Genomic DNA, 19,491 nt, shown 5'->3' on the forward strand with positions numbered 1-19,491 from the left:
GATTGGGGTCAGAGTAAGGAAGGGTTTCTCTGCGGATGAATTCAACGCTTCTTAAACCCATTTGAAGTCCTTTTCCAGGTCAAATGGATGGATGGAAAGAAGTTTACAGTCGAGGCAGAAATGTAGAAATGCATTTTCACAGCACCCTTTCCTTTTTTCTGGGCTGCTGTTCTTTTTGTTCACTCTTCTCAATTTGACGAGAGACCTTTCCCTGGGCGATTTATTCCTCCCTTTCCCAGTTTTCCGTTAAAAACACCATTAAGCTTTTCAGGGTTTCTCCTGCCTTGTCAGAACCTGTTTATTACAGATTGCTGTTTTTCCCCCCCTTAGGGCGGAAGACAACTGGAGGCCGAACAATCCTATAAATACGCTGTCAAGGTTGGTGACATTTTTTTTCCTCCCCTGGTTCAAACTTCTCCGATCTCTGGAAGGGTGCAAATCTCCGAGGCTTTTCCCAATACAGGTAGTCTTCCGCTTACAACAATTCGGTTAGTGACCGTTCGAAGTTATAACCTCAGTGAAAAAAGTACGAGTCGGACGCTTGGCAACCGACTCGTATTTATGATGGGTTGCAGCGTCTCGGCGGAGAGGGGAGGGGTTGTCACGTGACCAAAATTTCTGTTGTTTAAGTGCGACATTGATGAAGTGAGTTTGGCCCCCTTTTACGAACCTTTCTTACCACAGTTGTTAATCGCTGCAGTTGATAAGTTGGGAACCTGAATTGGTGAAGGGAATCCGGCTTCCCTGTGGACTTTGCTTGTCAGAAGGTTGCAAAAGGGGGTCACGTGACCCTGAAAACACTACAATCGTCAGAAATATGATCCAGTCACTAAGCATCTGAATTTTGATCGCATGGTCATGGGGATGCTGCAAAGGTCATAACTGTGAAAAACAGTAATAAGTCACATTTTTCAGTGCCGTTGTGTGTATACACACACAAATATACATACATATACACACACAAATATACATACATATACTGTGTGTGTGTCTATCAGCTAGCTAGCTAGCTATGTATACATACATACAGGGATGGGATTCAGCCAGTTTGGACTGGTTCGGGCGAACCAGATGTTAATTTTACATCTGGTTTGCCGAAGCGGTAGTTGCAAGGACTAGCTGGCTCCGCCTGCCCCACCCCGCCTCTCCCAGGAGTCTCCACACGGCCTGTTTTGGATGCCAGGTAAGTGCAGGGCCCATGTGGAGGCTCTGGGAGGGTGAAAAATGGGCCTACCAGAAGTACCAGAAGTCTGGAAATGAGCCCGTTTCCGGCCTCCAGAGGGCTTCCGGAGCCCTGGGGAGGCCGTTTTCACCCTCCCGGAGGCTCGAAGAAACCATCTGGAGCCTGGGAAGGGTGAAAAATGGGCCTACCGGAAGTACCAGAAGTCTGGAAACGAGCCTATTTCTGGCCTCCAGAGGGCCACTGGAGCCCGGGGGAGGCCGTTTTCACCCTCCCGGAGGCTCAAGGAAAGCCTCCGGAACCTGGGGAGGGTGAAAACGCCTCCCGCCCCACCATGGTGCAGGAGGCCGAGTAGGCCACGTCCCCTATGGCCACACCCACCCAGCAACTGGGCAGAGAACCGGTTGCTAAAATTTTTCAATCTCACCCCTGCATCCATACTGTACATATATTGTCTGTGTGCATGCATATATATGTCTGTCTATCATCAAGCTATCTTATGTATATGTATACATATACATACATACATACCGTGTTTCTCCAAAAATAAGACCCTGTCTTATATTTTTTTGAACCCTGAAATAAACACTTGGCCTTATTGCCATGCGCTCAAAGGCCCAATTGGGTTTATTATCAGGGGATATCTTATTTTGGAGGAAACAGGGTAGATAGATAGATAGATAGATAGATAGATAGATAGATAGATAGATAGATAGATAGATACCGTGTTTCCCTGAAAATAAGACCCTGTCTTATATTTTTTTGAACCCTGAAATAAACACTTGCCTTATTGCCATGCGCTCAAAAGCCTGATTGGGCTTATTATCGGGGGATGTCTTATTTGGGGAGAAACAGGGTACATATTAACAAGGAGGCATTTTTCATTTGTCTTATATTGGATTACTGCCCTTGCCTTCTTTGAGTATATTTGACAGATGTTTAAGTTACCCCGTTTTCCCTTCTGTTGCAGCTGGATTTGGACAACCCCGATCTCCTGCAGGAGGTCAAACAAGTCCAGCTAGAAGTTGGCTTTGGTGACCCATCGTTTTGATCACCTCTTCTGCGGCTATATTCTAAGCAGGGACCAACAGCTACCATTTTACACAGCAGGGGAGGTAGGGCAAGGTTGCCAGATGCTTGCCAACCATCAGCACAGAGGCGTACTTCCACATTCTGAAACAACAATCGCTGTTTGTTTCCAAAGCTTCCATAAAAAGTTTACACAGCAGTTTATGAGTTCATGGAATTTAGAAGAAGCACATTGTAGAGATTCCATTTCTTCTGTGGAATATCCAGCAATGAAATTAAAGCCAACCATAAGGCAACTACAAGGCATGACTTATCTACAGGAGTTAAAAAATGCTGGAGAAAGATTTTTTTCCCCAGTTCCTGAAATGGAAAGCCTCAGAATAATTCTAGCACAGTATTTCTCAAGCTTGGCAACTTTTAAGATGTGTGGACTTCAAACTCCCAGAATTCCCCAGCCAGCTAACCTATGCTGTCTGGGGAATTCTGGGAGTTGAAGTCCACACGCCTCTTTTAAAAAGTTGCCAAGCTTGAAAAAAACTGCTATAACACATCACAATAATTAGAAGACCTTTGTTGGAGATATTTGGAGAAGAACAGGAAGAGGAATTGGAGAGAGGTTAGTGAACTGCCTCATTTCAAGACATTTCTAGGTCTCCTTTAGTGCAAGTGGATATTACAACCAAGAGCAGATTGGGTTTTATACATCATATTATTACCTGGGCAAAATAAATATCCATGAATGTGAGTTCTTGATTCAGTTAGTTCATCCATGTAGCTCTCTGGAGATGATTCCATCAAGTCAGTTTTGACCTAGTGATAGATTTTTGATCTAATGGCTATGTACATTATGGATCCACGTTTATTTTATTCACGGCTTTTTCTTGTTGTTGTTTTTTGTCTGCTTCTTGTAATTGCTTTGGCAGCCCAGAATTTTGAAAGAGGAATCTAAAATACGATATGCAAAAGGATTCAAGAACAGCAGTTTGGGGCAGGTGATTTAATAAAACAGTTTGGATCTGTTTATTCATGGTGTCTTTTGGATGTGTACTCTTGTGTCTTTCTTTAGGAGTAAAAAATTGTTAATTCTAGTAACTTTTTCTGCCAGAGAAATGCCCAAACTCACTCAGGCTGTAATTGTTTTTTTTTATGTTATAAGTCCATTTGCAAAAGAAAGGTGCGTGCACAAGTTTTTAATATGCAAAGCTGAATTCCACTAATGGTTATACAAATTATCCATGACAGAGAATTTCTGGGCCACGTGAATCTGTTGGAAGTTGTCAAGCAATTTCCATTGATTCTTGAGCTTCTTTGTAGCGTTATTGCCAGCTATGTATTTCCCTTTAAATAGTCATCCTTGCATGACAGCTAAAGTACTATGCCATTTTTCATCTCCCAGTTCATCTTTCATCTCTAAACAAAGATAAGTTTACAATTTTTTTATTACAAATGCAAGAATTGCGAAGAGCTGGAAACATTCTGTCCTGACTTAGGAATTTCTCCCAACGGCTAAAAGCCCAGACGAGTGTGCACGTGTGTGCAAAGCATGCACACGTGCACGTGATGTGCTTCCTTTTCAGCACTTGGTGCTGTGAGCATGCGCGCGCCCTACCTTTTCAGCACTCCGTGAATCCCTGCAGTTGTTAAGTTAGTAACATGGTCATTAAATGAATCTGGCTTCCCCATTGACTCAGAAGGTCACAAAAGGGGATTCCCATGACCCCAGGACATAGCAACAGTCATAAGTATGAGTCATTTGCCTGAATTTTGATAATGTGACCACAGGGATGCGGTCCATAAATGTGAAAAATGATCCTAAGTCACTTTTTTTTTCAGTACCATTGTAAACCTCCGTCACTAAATGAACTGTTAAGTCAAGGACTATCTCTAATGAATAGTTGAGCCAGAACTCCAGGGGCTGGCAGACAGCTAAGAAGTAGATGAACCCAATAAAGCTGTATTCATTTTAATCTATTAAATCAGTTTTTCTCAATCTCAGCAACATTAGGATGTGTGGACTTCAGCTCCCAAAATCCCCCAGCCAGCATGACTTTGAGAAACAGTAAATACACACGCAGCAGAGTCCCAGTACATCCCAATTCCTCCATGCTAAACCTCGGCTCGAAGAGACGGTTACCACCTAACAGTGAGGACAATTAATTAGTGGAACAGCTTGCCACCAGAAGTTGTGGGCGCTCCATCACTGGAGGTTTTTAAGAAGAGACTGGACAGTCACTTGTCTGAAGTGGTATAGGTTCTCCTGCTTGAGCAGGGGGCTGGACTAGACGACCTCCAAGGTCTATTCTATTCTATTCTATTCTATTCTATTCTATTCTATTCTATTCTATTCTATTCTATTCCATTCCATTCCATTCCATTCCATTCCATTCCATTCTCTATTCTATTCTATTCTATTCTAGTTCTATTCTATTCTCTATTCTATTCTCTATTCATTCCTTATTCTTTCTATTCTACTCTACTCTACTCTACTCTACTCTACTCTACTCTACTCTACTCTACTCTACTCTATTCATTCCAATATTCTATTCTTCATTCCAATATTCTGTTCCATTCCATTCTTCATTCCAATATTCTATTCTATTCCATTCCTAATTCTATTCTATTCTAGCTCTATTCTATTCTATATTCTATTCATTCCTAATTCTATTCTATTCTATTTCTATTCCGATTCCAATTCAACCGACAGCTTAGCCTCGCTAAACCAAAAAAAAAAAAAAAAAAGGCTGCCGTTTGAGCCTCCGCCGCAGAGGGCGCTCCAGGCAATACGCGGCGCCCGGATCGGGAAGGCGGAAGCGGAAGCGGGAGCCAGACGGCGGCAGCAGCAGCGCCGAGAAGGGTGGGAAGCGCCGGGGCGAGCGGCGATCGCTGCAAACCCCCTCCCCGAAGCCGCGGGGATGAGGCGGGACGTGCGCATCCTCCTGCTGGGGGAAGGTAAGGGGGCGGCCTGCCCGGATCGGGGCGGCCCGGGATGGAGGGCGAGAAGCGCCGCCGCGTGGGCGCTCCGAGTCTTGGGGAGGGGGGGGGGGTCGAGTCTTAAAGAAGGCTGGTGAAAAGGGGGCGGGGCCAGGAGGTCTGTGGGCGGGGCCAGGAGGTATGCGGACGGGGCGGGGCTGAGGAGTTGTGGGCGGGGCCAGGAGGCTTGGCAATGACCTTGGAGGAGAGTCGGGTGGAATCAGGACACGTGGGAAATGGGGAGTTGCATCCCAGAGGGGGGTTGGCCCTAAGTGGTTCTTGCTGGCTTTGGTTGTCCTCCAACTTGGCTTGACTACCGCAACACTCTGTGCATGGGGCCGCCCTTGGAGACTACCTGGAACCTTCAACTTGCAGCAGACTCCCAGTACATGCTAAACCTCGGCTCGAAGGGACAGTTACCTCCTAACAGTGAGGACCGTTAACCAGTGGAACAGCTTGCCACCAGAAGTTGTGGGCGCTCCATCACTGGAGGTTTTTAAGAAGGGATTGGATAGCCAAATTGTCTAGAATGGTATAAAATCTCCTGCTTGATCAGGGGGCTGGACTAGAAGACCTCCAAGGTCCCTTCCAGCTCTATTCTGATTGATTGATTGATTGGTTAGCCAGTGGAATGGGTCAATCAATCAATCAGAATAGAGCTGGAAGGGATCTTGGAGGTCTTCTAGTCCAGCCAGTTGTGGATGCTCTATCACTGGAGGGTTTTTTTTAAAAGAAGGGATTGGATAGCCACTTGTCTGGAAGTGGGCTTATAGACCAGCCAACTGGTCTATAAGCGCAGGAGCGGCAAGCAGGATTGGGCAAACCTCTGCTTTGCCCACATCCTGCCTCATCCCCGCAGCTTCAGTGGGGCGGGGTGGGGGTAGGGGCTGGTTTGCTCCCAGGTGCAATTTCCAGTGCCGGTTGCCACCTGTAAAGCTGCACCAGGCCAGGTAGAAACCGCTTGGTCTCCCTTTAGCATCCGCCCTGCTGATTCGATGCTGCAGGGTTGGCACCCTCTGGGTGCTTTTTGATTCAATAATTCCGTGCATTGGGATTCTGGGTGGCTGCGGGTGATTCAGTGTAGCAAAGTCCTGCTACAAACATAGGATTGGCTTAGTGGGCGCTCCATCACTGGAAGTTTTTAAGAAGAGACTAGACGGTCATTTATCTGAAATAGTACAGGTTCTCCTGCTTGAGCAGGGGGTTGGACTAGAAGACCTCCAAGGTCCCTTCCAGCTCCATTCCACTCCACTCCATTCATTCTATTCTATTCTCTATATCAGGGGTCAGCAACCTGCGGCTCTGGAGCTGCATGTGGCTCTTTGGGCCCTCTGCTGTGGCTCCCTGTCAGGTGATCCCACCATGGGCTGGCCCCGCCCCTCGCCCTCCCCTCCCAGTCACTCTTCACCTGGCCTGAGAAGGTAAGGGCGACGGTGGGGGATGGAGAAGTGGCCAGGGCAGAGACCGAGAGATACAAAGAGAGGGAGACATAGAGAGACACAGAGCGGGGGAGAAAGACAGAGAGACACAGAGAGAGGGGGAGAGAGAGACATAGAGAGACACAGAGGGGGAGAGAGATACAGAGAGAGAGGGAGAGGGGAGGAAGGGAGGGGGAAGGGAGAGATATGTCAAAAGGATTTTGTGGTTCCCGGTGTTTTTTAACAACTGGTTCTCTGCCCTAATGACTGGCTCAGTAGGCGTGGTTGGGGGGGTGTCATGTGACTAGTAGAAGTGAGTGACATCGAGTTGGCCACGCCCACCCAGATTTTGTGGCTCCCAGTGTTTTCTTTTCTGTGGGAAACGGGTCCAAATGGCTCTTTGAGTAGTTAAGGTTGCAGACCCCTGCTCTATATTCTATATTCTATTTTATTCTCTATTCTATTCTTGAATACAAGCAGTTCTTCATTTACAGCGGTTTCTTTAGCCACCATTCAAAGTCACAATGGCACTGAACAAAGTGACTTAGACCATTTTTTTACATCCTCATCCCCACAGTCACGTGATTTCCATGCGGATGCTTGACAACTGACCCACATATATGACGGTTGCAGTGTCCCGGCGGTCACATGATCCCCTTTTTGCGATCTTCTGACGAACAAAGTCAATGCGGAAGCCAGATTTCTTTAACAACTGCAGAGATTTATTTTAATGAAAGCGGCAAGGCATGTCGTAAAATGGGGCAAAACTCACTTAGCAAATTTCTCACTTATATGCCGCCGGTTGCCGTTAAGCAACCTAAATTTTGGGCTCAAATTGTGGTCAGACGTTGAGGACCACCTGTAGAAAGGATATGCATTCTCTCTTGTCTGTGACTGGGGTACATCTATCTGGAAGGCAAGGTGGGGAAGCAGAAATGGGACAAATAAGAACTTGGTACTGTGCTTCCCCCAAAATAAGACCCTGTCTTATATTTTTTTTGAACCCCGAAATAAGCGTTTGGATTTATTTTCATGGAGGTCTTATTATTTTGGGGCGCATGGAGCAAGATGGGGCTCCTCTTGCCATCTTACCTGATTTCCAGCTCTGTATTTAAATATTTTCAGGGAGGACTTATTTTTGGCGGGAGGGCTTATTTTAGCACATGCGCTCAAAAGCCCGATTGGGTTTATTATCAGGGGATGTCTTATTTTTGGGGAAATGGGGTAGTTTAATGATCTTGAGATGATTGCTTCATAGAACTTGATAGACAGAGAGATGCCCCCTCCATCCCTCAAGATCTAGATGGCTGCCTGACTGTTGTCACTCAAGAGAGACATAAAGTTCTTCACCCAGGTCTTTGGCGAGGGAGACAATCCCTTGGCTCCATCACACTTGCCATCTTACGTCTTTATCTTTTCTTTTGATTATTATTATATTTTTTTAATGGTTGTGAGCTGTCCAGAGTTGTTGGAACTCAGGCGGCATATACATTTGATATATGATTGTGGTTCATCGCGCAGTCAGCCAGATGTTCAGAGTGGATTTGACATTTTGATCCCCCTGCCGAGTCCTTTCCGAGGACCTGGGTTAAGACAGATGTTTGAAGGCGTTAAAAGGTATCGTCATGGGATGTAAGCTGTTCCAAATCCAGCCCACCTTCTGCAATTGACGGATTGGGGTTTTGTCGATGTTGATGGTGTTCAAATTGGTGCTCCAGATGTTTTGGGATTGCACCCAAGGTGCCCAATCACTCTTAGTACTACCTTTCCTTTCTTTTGCCAAGGTCATTCTACTTCCATGTGGAGATCTTTGTATTTTGTGCTTCACTTCTTTCTCTTTTATTCTGTCTGTCTGTCCATCCATCCATCCATCTATTTATCCATCCATCCATCCATCTATCCATCCATCCATCCATATCTCTCTCTCTCTCTCTCTCTCTCTATCTCTATCAGCTCTCTCTCTTTCTATCTCTATCAGCTATCTCTATCTATCTATCTATCAGCTATCTATCTCTCTATCTCTCTATCAGCTATCTCTCTCTCTCTCTCTCTCTCTCTCTATCTATCTATCTATTTATCTATCTGATTAATATATTTTGCCTTTTGCAAAACCTCATCCAGTAACATTCTATGTTATCTTAAACTATTTTCCATATATTCTTCTACCTTTTCTCCAGGATTCTGATTCTGACATGTACTGCCATGTCCACTATCCAGATTTTTTTAGTCTTTCTTATTGACAGTTGCTAAATCGGGGGATTATGTGGCAATTCTTTGGCACTTTAATTTCTTCATTTTTATATGCTTTAACTGACCTAATCTAAAAGTTGGTCTAGCTCAGGGGTCGGCAACCTTAAACACTCAAAGAGCCACAAAGGTCCTAACTGTTCTAGCCATTTTAGATTTAATTCTGTTTTAAACGTATTTTAATTGTTTATATTGTATGTTTTTAACTATGGCTGTGCACCGCCCCGAGTCCTTCGGGAGAGGGGGCGGTATAAAAATCTAATAAATAAATAAAAAATAAATAAACTGGAAGCCCCCCGTTCAATTCTGGAGCTGACCAGAAGTCCGGTTCCCCCACCATAGAGTCTCCTCCTAGCGCAGCATCCTTTTTCCTCTACCTGTCCTAACCGAAATCCCGATCAGTTGTGAAGCCGACCAGTGACAGGGAACCGCAGCAGAGGGATGAAAGAGCTACATGCGGCTCCAGAGCCTCGGGTTGCCGATTCCTGGCCTAGATTATAGCAGTTTTAACATTTGTTTTATAATTAAATAAATAACTAACGATCCAGAGATCTGATCTTAAACTATCCTGACATTTTTGCTACAGCAATCCAAACCGATTATGACTTCTAGACTAACTGAAAGAGTTGGGCAGAGGATATCTTGCAAAATTGTTCTAAAAGGTTCTTCGCAAAATAATACGGAAAGCAGGATCCTTCATCTGACACTATGGTCTCTGGCTTATGGTGCTGATATATATATGTGTGTGTCTATTTTCAGGTTGTTGCAATTCTTTGGTATTAGTATTGAATTTTTTATTTCATATTTAATCTTTGCTAAGCGCTTACATTATTTCTTAGTTAACTTATGTCAAAATCCATTCATAATCAGAATCCTGAATTTTTTGTTTTTAATGGTATGTGACTGTAAAGCTGCCCAGAGTTACTCTATATGGTAAGAGGGGCAGCCAATAAATTCTACAAATAAATACCTTGAAGAATTGTAGGAGAACGGTTATAAAAAGAACAGTTGCAGGAATTGGGTATGTCTAGTCTAGCAAAAATGGGCTCAGTGGCTGAGACGCTGAGCTTGTCGATCAGAAGGTCGGCAGTTCAGTGGTTTGAATCCCTAGTGCCGTGTAATGGGGTGAGCTCCCGTTACTTTTCCCAGCTTCTGCCAACCTAGCAGTTCGAACACGTAAAAAATGCAAGTAGAAAAATAGGGACCACCTTTGGTGGGAAGGGAACAGCGTTCCGTGCGCCTTTGGCATTGAGTCATGCCGGCCACATGACCACGGAGACGTCTTCGGACAGCGTTGGCTCTTCGGCTTTGAAACGGAGATGAGCACCGCCCCCTAGAGTCAGGAACAACTAGCACATATGTGCAGGGGCAACCTTTACCTTCACCTAGGACTGGTAATTGATACCTGAATTTCTCGTCATAAGTTATTGCAGTGATAAGCCCAAGATGGATTTATTTTTGCCGTCGTGTTTCCTAAAATTTATTTTTTATTTTTTCTCATTCAGTCATATTAATTTATTTTTCCTTTAAGTAAATCATACGGTTTGTTCAATGAATTCAGCTTTCCCCCACGGGCTTTTTTTGTTTGCTGAAAATTGTCGTTCCCCCCCCACCAAAAAAAATGTTGCAGATTGTGACTGCGTGATTCTGGGATGCTGCAACCGGTGGTCAATGCAAGCCAGCGCTCGAATTGTGATTATGTGATCATGTGTGTGTGTGTGTGCGTGTGAAGATTGTTAAGATAGTACAGTATGCGCTGATAATGACTACGACAGATTGTAAGTCAGTTTCTCCAAGGCCCTTGTAACTTTGAACTGTCATTGAACAAAGAATTGTTGGCCGAGGTGGCTAGGGAATTTGGGGAGTTGAAGGCCACAACCTTGAGTTGCCAAAGATTGAGACATCCCTGATATAGGGTCTATGGAGCCACGGTGGCGCAGTGGTTAGAGTGCAGTACTGCAGGCTACTTCTTCTGACTGCCGGCTGACTGCAATCTGGCAGTTCAAATCTCACCAGGCTCAAGGTGGACTCAGCCTTCCATTCTTCCGAGGCGGATAAAATGAGGACCCCAAATTGTTGGGGGCCATATGATTCTGTAAATCACTTACAGAGGGCTGTAAAGAGCTGTAAAGCGGTATATAAATCTAAGTGCTATTGCTATTGTCCTTCCTTCCCTCTCTCCCTCCTTCCTTCCTTCCTTCCTTCCCTCTGCCAGCATGTCTAAGTGCTATTGCTCTTCCTTTTCCCCTTCCTTCCTTCCTCCCTCCCTCCCTCCCTCCCTCGCTTCCGCCAGCAGGTCTAAGTGCTATTGCTCTTCCTTTTTCCCTCCCTCCCTCCCTCCCTCCCTCCACCAGCAGGTCTAAGTGCTATTGCTCTTCCTTTTTCCCTCCCTCCCTCCCTCTCTCCCTCAGTGCACAGTGGTTAGAATGCAGCATTTCAGGCTAACCGCCCACTGCCAGGAGTTCGATCCTGACCGGTTCAAGGTTGACTCAGCCTCCCATCCTTCCGAGGTGGGTAAAATGAGGACCCAGATTGTTGGGGGCAAAGAGGCTGACTCTGTAAACTGCTTAGAGAGGGCTATAAAAGCCCTGTGAAGCGGTATGTAGGTCTTAAGTGCTCTTCCTATTGCTATGACAATTCACCATGGCCAACTCGCATGACCAACGTGCCACAGCCAACTCCCCATGGCCATCTTGCCACTGGACAACTCACTGCAGGGCAAGAGTTACACTAATATCAAATGGATGTGAAGGCGATCTGACTGCGACATCTGTCATCCCATTGATCGATCGCCAGGGTTGACTTGGCTGATCCGGCTGGCTAGGCAAGTGTCCCCTTCCTCCCTCACCGCTCCATATGTGTCCTTCCCAAAGCTGCGCACTCGGTGGAAGAGGACGACCGTCCCAGATAGAAGGAGTGTACCGATCTTCAGTCAAGGGTACATGATAGCACTAATATCAAAGAAATGGTGGAATAGAATCATTAAGGAAAGGATGCAAAAAGAGGGACAGAACAAAATATGAATGGCAAAAATTAAAATATGTTTTTATTTATTTTAAATAATGAAATAGAACTGTTAGAATCGTATCCTTACGATTTGTATTGATACGGTTTCCTGATTGCTTATTTGTACTCTATGTCTATCATTAAGTGTTGTACCTTATGATTCTTGACGAATGCATCTTTTCTTTTATGTACCCTGAGAGCGTGTGCACCAAAGACAAATTCCTTGTGTGTCCAATCACACTTGGCCAATAAAGAATTCTATTCTATTCTATTCTATTCTACTCTACTCTACTCTACTCTACTCTACTCTACTCTACTCTACTCTACTCTACTCCACTCCACTCCACTCCACTCCACTCCACTCCACTCCACTCCACTCCACTCCACTCCACTCCATTCCATTCTTTCCTAATTCTCTTCTCTTCCTCCTCTTCTTTTCTTCTATCTGTTCTGTTCTGTTCTGTTCTGATCTATTCTGTTCTGTTATGTTGTCCCTTGGCGAGTTGGCTGCAATGAGTTGGCCATGGGCACAGCAAGTTGGCCCTGGCACGTTGTCCCATTCCCCCTGATGTAGCAAGTATAATGGTCGTCTATGAGTAGAAAGGCCCAATTAAAAACCCAATGGGCCCAGTAGGCTAATGAAATCACTGCTTCTCATTTCCCCCTCAATTTATTTCTCGGGCTTGTTTGTGAGTTTTAAAATAATAATGTGGAGGAGAGGAACTTCTTAAGCAAAGACAGAATGTCCAAGGGGGGGGGGGGAACCGTTCTGCAGACTTGGAGCTGTGAACGGAACTCAGTGTCCGGAAGAGAATCCTAGCCTTCATTTCAGGAAGGGATTAAAAATCTGGTATCTAGGTGTGAAGTCAGGGTGGGACCGAATGAGCTGTTGAAAGCCAAGAGAGCAAAAACATTTCCTGCTTTTCTTGGAGAGAGAGAGAGGGAGAGAGAGAGATTCTGTTTTTCCTTTTTATTTCTTCCAATGAAGCCATTCACCCTGGGAGATTTATAATAAGGCTTACTTCATACTACGTCAGGGTACCATTGTTAACCTGGTTGCAACTCTTTTTAAGCCTTTTCTATCTTTTTTAAAAAAAAAAAATTAATAGGATCTTTTTGGAATCAAACCTGAAGCAGTGTTGCAGAGCTCCAGTTGACCATTTAACAGCCTGCATCTGCAAAAAAATAATAATAAATCTTCAGCTTGCAGTCTTCGTGTGAAAGCCGATCAATCAGATATTTGTTCAAGTTACAAAGTAGTGGCTCAGATACGAAACTGGTGCTATAAGTCTTCTTTTTTGGGGGGGGCAATGTCCCGAAACCACTCCATAAATAAAATAAATCTTTTCCCCAAGGCTTGCTGATGCTCCAGTGTTGTCACTATTTTTGTTTAATGGCTGACTTTATGGAGCTTCTCTTGGGAACTTGACAGCTCTACCACGGAGATGCCTTCCGTGACGAACACTGTGTGTCATGCTCTTCTAGAGCCAATCTCAGAAAAAAAAAAAACTTTTCTCTGAGCAAACAGATTGTTTTAGAACAAGGTGGGTACCTCTTAGAACAGTGATGGTGAAACTTTTCAGCACCGAGTGCCGGCACCGAGTTGCTGTGGCCTGCCAGCGGCCTGCGTGGATTGTGGCTGATCCCAACGACAAGGAGGCTGATATAGTGTTGCGCCAGCAGCCTGTGCAGCCGGCGCTCGAGTCGGACAGCGAGGAGGCTGAAGAGGATGTGGTGCCAGAGGCAGAGACTCAGCCTGGGCCTTCAGAACCTCCAGAGGCTCCTTCAAGTGAAGAGAGTGAAGTGGAGGAGCCTCTCCTCAATGCTCGAGCATGCAGGGCTGCCAAAAGGCAGGAGTGGCTACTCAGGAGGAGGTCACCTCGAGAGTAAGGCTTGGGGTTAATTGGCCACTCCCTTAGCCTATTTAAGTTCGCACACAGATAGCAAATGTTGCTGGAAACAACGCTTGGTCCTACGCAGAGCATTTTGAGAGTGTCTCTATAATTCATAGCAGGCTGATAAAGACATTTGTGGTTAAAGCCTGCATTTTGAAAGGGGTCTGTTTGTATTAAACGGAGTTTTTGGAGCTGTGTGTGTGCTACACTTCTTGGGACCCGTAGCTGGGGCAGAACATGAGTGCTGAAAAGGTTGCAAGGAAACGTTGCACACGTGCTCGTCAGGACCATGCTCCGAAAAAGCTGAACTTCCAGGTTCTAGCATGCATGTGTGTCCGATGGTGCTGGCTGCCGCGCATGCACAGGCCGGTTTCCGGCACTGCTGCACGCGCGAAGGGATCCTGCTCTAGAACATCCGAACTCCCAGGTTCTGGCACGCATGCACGCCCGATGATCAGCTGGCTGCCGTGCATGCACAGGCCGGTTTTCGGCACAACTGAGCGCGCAAAGGGATCGTGCTCCGGAAAAGTTAAACTTTCAGGTTCTGGCGCACATGCGCACACGACAATCAGCTGGCTGCCATGCATGCGCGTGCCGGTTTTCAGCACTGCCGCGTCCCCTTTTGTGACTTTCTGACCAGCCAAGTCAATGGGGAAGCCAGATTCACTTAATGTTCTGCCCCAGCTACGGACCCCAAAGAACGCAGCACACACAAAGTCCATTCAAACCTTAGTTTACTAAATAAACCAGTTTTTTACAACAACGGCTGTTAATTAACTGCATTAACAGCCGCCAAGAATTCAAAGAATAATAACTGAAAGCTTACTGTGGTTGGCAGAATGCCCAGAAGCAATTTGCAGGAAGCTGATAAGATAAGACGACACGAAGGTATGTGAACGAAGTTGTTCCCTGCAAATTGCTTCAGTCGGTGTTCCTCCTTAAATAGGCTAAGAGAGTGGCCAATTAGCTCCAAGTCTTACTCTCGAGGAGACTTCCTCCTGAGGAGCCACTCCTGCCTTTTGGCAGCTATGCGCGCCTGTGCATCGAGAAGAGGCTTCTCCTCTTCGTCCTCTTCACTTATGGGAGGTTCTGAAGGCCCTGGGTGAATCCCCACCTTTGGCACCACATCTTCTCCAGCCTCCTCATTGTCTGACTCGAGTGCCAGCTGCACAGGCTGCTGGCGCATCACCACACCAGCCTCCTCGCTGTCTGAGTCAGCTATTAGCTGCACAGGCCGCTGACGGGCCACAACACTTAACAACCAGGTTACTAACTTAACAATTACATGGGTTCACTTAACAAATGAGGCAAGAAAGGTGGTCAAATGGAGCAAAACTCACTTAACAAATGTTAATAACATAAATTTGGGGGCCAGTTGTGGTCGTAAGTCAAGGACTACCTGTAATATGCCCTCTGGAACGAGCTGCCCCCGGAGATACGGAGGATTCCGGATTTACGTACTTTCCGCCGTGCCCTCAAGACTTTTTTATTTCAACAAGCCGGGCTGGCCTAACTTCTCCAATTGCTTAATTTTAATTTGAATTTTAAAAGGGGTATTTTAATTGTTGGGCCAAAATTGTTTAATATGTTTTTTAAACTGTTCTTAAATTTTTGTACTCTGTGTGTTTACCTTTGGCTGTTCACCGCCCTGAGTCCTTTGGGAGAAGGGCGGTATATAAATTTAAATAAATAAATAAATAAAATAAAATATACTACCTGTATATACGTAGCTGGTCCTTGACTTATGACCACCATTGAGCCCAAACTTTCCATTGCTAAGTAAGACATTTATTAGGTGAGGGTTTTTGCCCATTTTACAGTTGTTAAGTGAATCACGATAGTTATTAAATTAGTAATAACTTAATTAAGTGAATGTGATTTTCCCATTGACTTTGGTTGTCAGAAGGTCGCAAATGGGGATCACATGACCCCGGGACACTGCAACCGTCGTAAGTACATGCCAGTTGCCAAGCATCCAAATTTTGATGACCTGATCATGCTGCAGCCAATCATAAGTGTGAAAAATGGTAATTTTTTTCCCAGTGTTTGTTGCAACTTTGAATGGTCACTTAAATGAATGGTCATAAGTCAAGGACTACCTGTAACTGTATTGCTTCTCTCTCTTATAGCCCAAGTGGGGAAAACATCCTTGATCATGGCTCTGGTGGGGGAGGAGTTCCCTGAAGAGGTGAGTACAGGTGGCTGTTTGTTGCTGTTATTCTGCCTTATTATCTTATTCTTATTCTTGTAGCATTGAAACTTTCCCATTGCAATTTATAAGCAGGACAAACAATGTAAAGAAAAGTGCACTATGACATACAAAGGGACGCGGTGGCTCAGTGGCTAAGACGCTGAGCTTGTCAATCGAAAGATCGGCAGTTCAGCGGTTTGAATCCCTAGTGCCGCTTAACAGGGTGAGCTCCCGTGACTTGTCTCAGCTTCTGCCAAGCTAGCAGTTCGAAAGCACGTAAAAAAAGGCAAGTAGAAAAATAGGGACCACCTTTGGTGGGAAGGTAACAGCATTCCGTGCGCCTTTGGCGTTGAGTCATGCCGGCCACATGACCACGGAGACGTCTTCGGACAGCGCTGTCTCTTCAGCTTTGAAACGGAGATGAGCACCACCCCCTAGAGTCGGGAACAACTAGCACATATGTGCGTGGGGAACCTTTACCTTTATGACATACAAGCAATGAAGAAATCTCAAGGATCCTTCTTGCCGGACGGTAATGACTCTTGATGGTGGTTTTTGTTTTGTCAACTATTTTGAAATCTTCGGCCAAATTGTTTAATTCGGTTTTATTCTGTTTTTAAATTTTGTATTTATGTGTTTTTATCTTGTGGCTGTTCACCACCCTGAGCCCTTCGGGAGTAGGGCGGTATACAAATCAAATGAACTAAACTAAACTAAACTAAACTAGAGTGCTGTACATGAGGAAAGTACCCAAATAAATTCAGACAAGCCTTTATCGTCTGAGTTATGCCAGAGATAACCCTTTTCTCCCCTCAGGTTCCTTCTCGGGCCGAAGAGATCATCATTCCTGCAGATGTCACTCCTGAGAAAGTCCCCACCCACATTGTAGATTATTCAGGTAGGTCACGGGTATAACTATTCTTTTTTTTTTAAATTGATTTTACAACAACAACACAACATACAAAACACAAACACACAGTTTGTGTTTCTTTTTACGTATCAGTTTCATTCCTCTACATTTCCCATTTTTCTCATCCTTTATTATCTTTATCGTCCCTTTATTTCCAGTTTTATTCATTTACAGTATTTCACACATTTGTCACATCACTTATTCACTTTTACTTTCCCTAATCTCGAGCCAGTCGTACCACTTAATCCATACTTGATAATAATCTGTATCTTCCTTTTCTTTTATTTCTTTTCGTTCATTTATCCATCTCCGCACAGTCCAGGATTTTCTTAATTGTTTCTTCCTCTGTTGGTACCTTTTCGTTTTTCCAGGACTGTGCGTAGACTATCCTTTGCCGCTGTAATTATATGCAAAATCAAATATCTAATTTCTTTACTGTAGGTTCTGTTCAATATCCCCAGTAAAAAAGTCTCTGGTTTCAAATCCACATTGTAACCAATTATCTCTTCTATCCAACTTCTAATTTTAGCCCAATATTTTTTCGCCTTAGGACATGTCCACCAGAGATGGTAATATGTTCCGGGAACTTTTTTTACATTTCCAACAATTTGGAGAGTTGTTAGGAGACATTTTAGCAAGCTGTACTGGTGTAAAATGCCATTTGTAGAACATTTTTAACTGGTTTTCCTATACGGGTATAACTATTCTAATAGCAAATCCTTTATAAAAGTTACTGCATTACATTCTTGATTAAATTATCTTTCCATTGATATATAATTGTACGGTATTACTCCCAAAATAAAAAGTGGTGTTATTAGCTAGTTTTAGAAAGTACACTTTTCCCAAAAGGTTTCCACAATTTTGGCCCATGCTGTATGGTGGATAGGATGCTTCTCACTTTGCATATGTCTGAAAGATTGCATGTCCCTTTTGTTTCTCCTTTTAGAAGCCGAACAGACGGAAGATGAGCTCCAAGAAGAGATTGCCAAGGTGATCTGAGGTCTGGAGGGGTGGGCTGGACCTGGAGAGCTCCCCTCTCTCTCTTTGCCTTCCTGATCCTGGACACCAAAACACTTCCCAAATCCCACCGAAAGCCTGGTGGGAATTAACCTGATCCGTTTATCTTTGTTTCATTTGTGCTGGTCAGCAGTAGCGCTATGGGGGTTTAACCTACCAGCTTAAGAGAGAACCAGGTGTCAGGTTTCGATGCTATCTCAAAATAAATGAATTTCCAAACTGCCGATCTTTGAGGAAATTTTCTCTTTATTGAGCATAGTGATCTGTCCCTGGCTCTTTCACGGTCAGCACTGACCTTTGCCCCCCAAGCCCTCCCTTTCCGATCCCCAATTCTCTGCGTCTCATTGGCTATCTTCCAAGCCACTCTCCTCATCCCATCTCCGTCAGATCACAGGACTGTCCCTCCCCCTCCTCCCATCTCCGAGGAAACAGAATCTTCAAAGGAATTAAGTAGGCAAAAGTTCAAGCTTCTTCTCTCCTTTAATATGTCAGCGCTGGAACGCTGACACCAGGCAGGAGAAGACTGGGGGGAGTTAGCAGGCCCAGAAGTTCCTACCTCTTTGCAGAGAGCATGGATCACTTAGCTTCAGCAGGGTTACCATATATGCAGCTGTGTTGCCGTGGGAGGCGATGTCATAAAGCACAATGAACATTTCAGTTGCAAAGGGGGACATAACTCCCTGCAGATGGAGAAAAAGAAAGAAGAGGGACTCGACCAGTGGTGGAATTCAAATTTCCTTACTACCAGTTCTGTGGGCGTGGCTTGGTGGGCGTGGCAGGGAAAGGATACTGCAAAATCTCCATTCCCACCCCACTCCTAGGGAAGGATATTGTAAAATCTCCATTCCCACCCCACTCGGGGGACAGCCAGAGGTGGTATTTGCCGGTTCTCTGAACTACTCAAAATTTTCGCTACCGGTTTTCCAGAACCTGCTGAATAGCATCCCTGGGCTTGACCTATATTCCGAAGGCAGGCGAAGCAGCAATGGGTGGAAATTAATCAAGGAGAGAAGCAACCTAGAACTAAGGAGAAATTTCCTGACAGAACAATCAACCAGTGGAACGACTTGCCTCCAGAAATTTTGAATGCTCCAAGAAGAGACTGGATAACCAATTTGTCTGAAATGATATAGGTTCCTGCTTGAGTGGGCGGGTTAGACTGGAAGACCTCCAAGGTCCCTTCCAACTCTATTATTCTGAGAAGCAGCATATTAGAGAGTAAGATCTCAGTTTTGGCCCCACTAGATGGATCAGGCCAAGAATCTCAACTCCAGAGGAAGGCTAAAACTACTTTTATTGAGATCGGCAACAGTAACAAGATCTTGCAAGTTTGATTGCTCTGTGCCCCCTCTTCCTTCTTGTGTTCCCTATGCATCGGGGAGGAAAGTGTTCGGACATCTTCCAAGTGTTATCTCACATTTTTGGGATTTTTTTTTAAAAATGGCCCCTTTTACCTGGGTAAAAGTTCCTCCATATTTCTGTCAAGGTCATCTTTCTACACTCAGCAGAACTGTCTCTTTGCCATGCTGGTAGTCCTAAATGGAGGGCATTGTTGAAATGTGCCAACTCACTAGAGCAGTGCATCAAATGTATAATTAGCTCTTGTCGATGGTGCTAAAACCAACATT

At 44.9% G+C, this 19,491-nt stretch overlaps 2 protein-coding genes across 14 annotated transcripts in view; both read left to right on the forward strand.

Annotated features, from left to right (window-relative positions):
* CFAP70 (cilia and flagella associated protein 70) overlaps window positions 1-3,232 on the forward strand; it is a 58,039-nt gene extending 54,807 nt beyond the window's left edge. For 6 of the 12 annotated variants that reach the window (XR_009622892.2, XR_015729846.1, XR_015729842.1 and 3 more), the window contains 3 exons: window positions 331-378; window positions 2,151-2,295; window positions 3,133-3,232. Coding sequence is in view for 6 of the 12 variants with exons in the window: in XM_034420480.3 (XP_034276371.1) it covers window positions 331-378; window positions 2,151-2,231 (129 nt within the window). In the remaining 6 variants the exon portion in view is untranslated. Of the gene's footprint in view, window positions 1-330; window positions 379-2,150 lie in introns of all 12 variants that reach the window. The other 6 variants (XM_034420480.3, XM_060692961.2, XM_034420479.3 and 3 more) reach the window with 1 other exon arrangement.
* A 1,775-nt stretch (window positions 3,233-5,007) lies between these two features.
* RHOT2 (ras homolog family member T2) overlaps window positions 5,008-19,491 on the forward strand; it is a 52,533-nt gene continuing 38,049 nt past the window's right edge. The window contains exons 1-4 of one of the 2 annotated variants that reach the window (XM_034420478.3): window positions 5,008-5,158; window positions 15,875-15,933; window positions 16,753-16,834; window positions 17,793-17,836. In XM_034420478.3, the coding sequence (XP_034276369.2) occupies window positions 5,122-5,158; window positions 15,875-15,933; window positions 16,753-16,834; window positions 17,793-17,836 (222 nt within the window). In that variant the 5' untranslated portion in view covers window positions 5,008-5,121. The remainder of the gene's footprint in view (window positions 5,159-15,874; window positions 15,934-16,752; window positions 16,835-17,792; window positions 17,837-19,491) is intronic. The other variant, XM_087878483.1, reaches the window with a different exon arrangement.

Source organism: Pantherophis guttatus, chromosome 14 (assembly GCF_059756535.1).
Source record: "Pantherophis guttatus breed Tessera chromosome 14, ASM5975653v1, whole genome shotgun sequence".
Lineage (NCBI taxonomy): Eukaryota > Metazoa > Chordata > Lepidosauria > Squamata > Colubridae > Pantherophis > Pantherophis guttatus.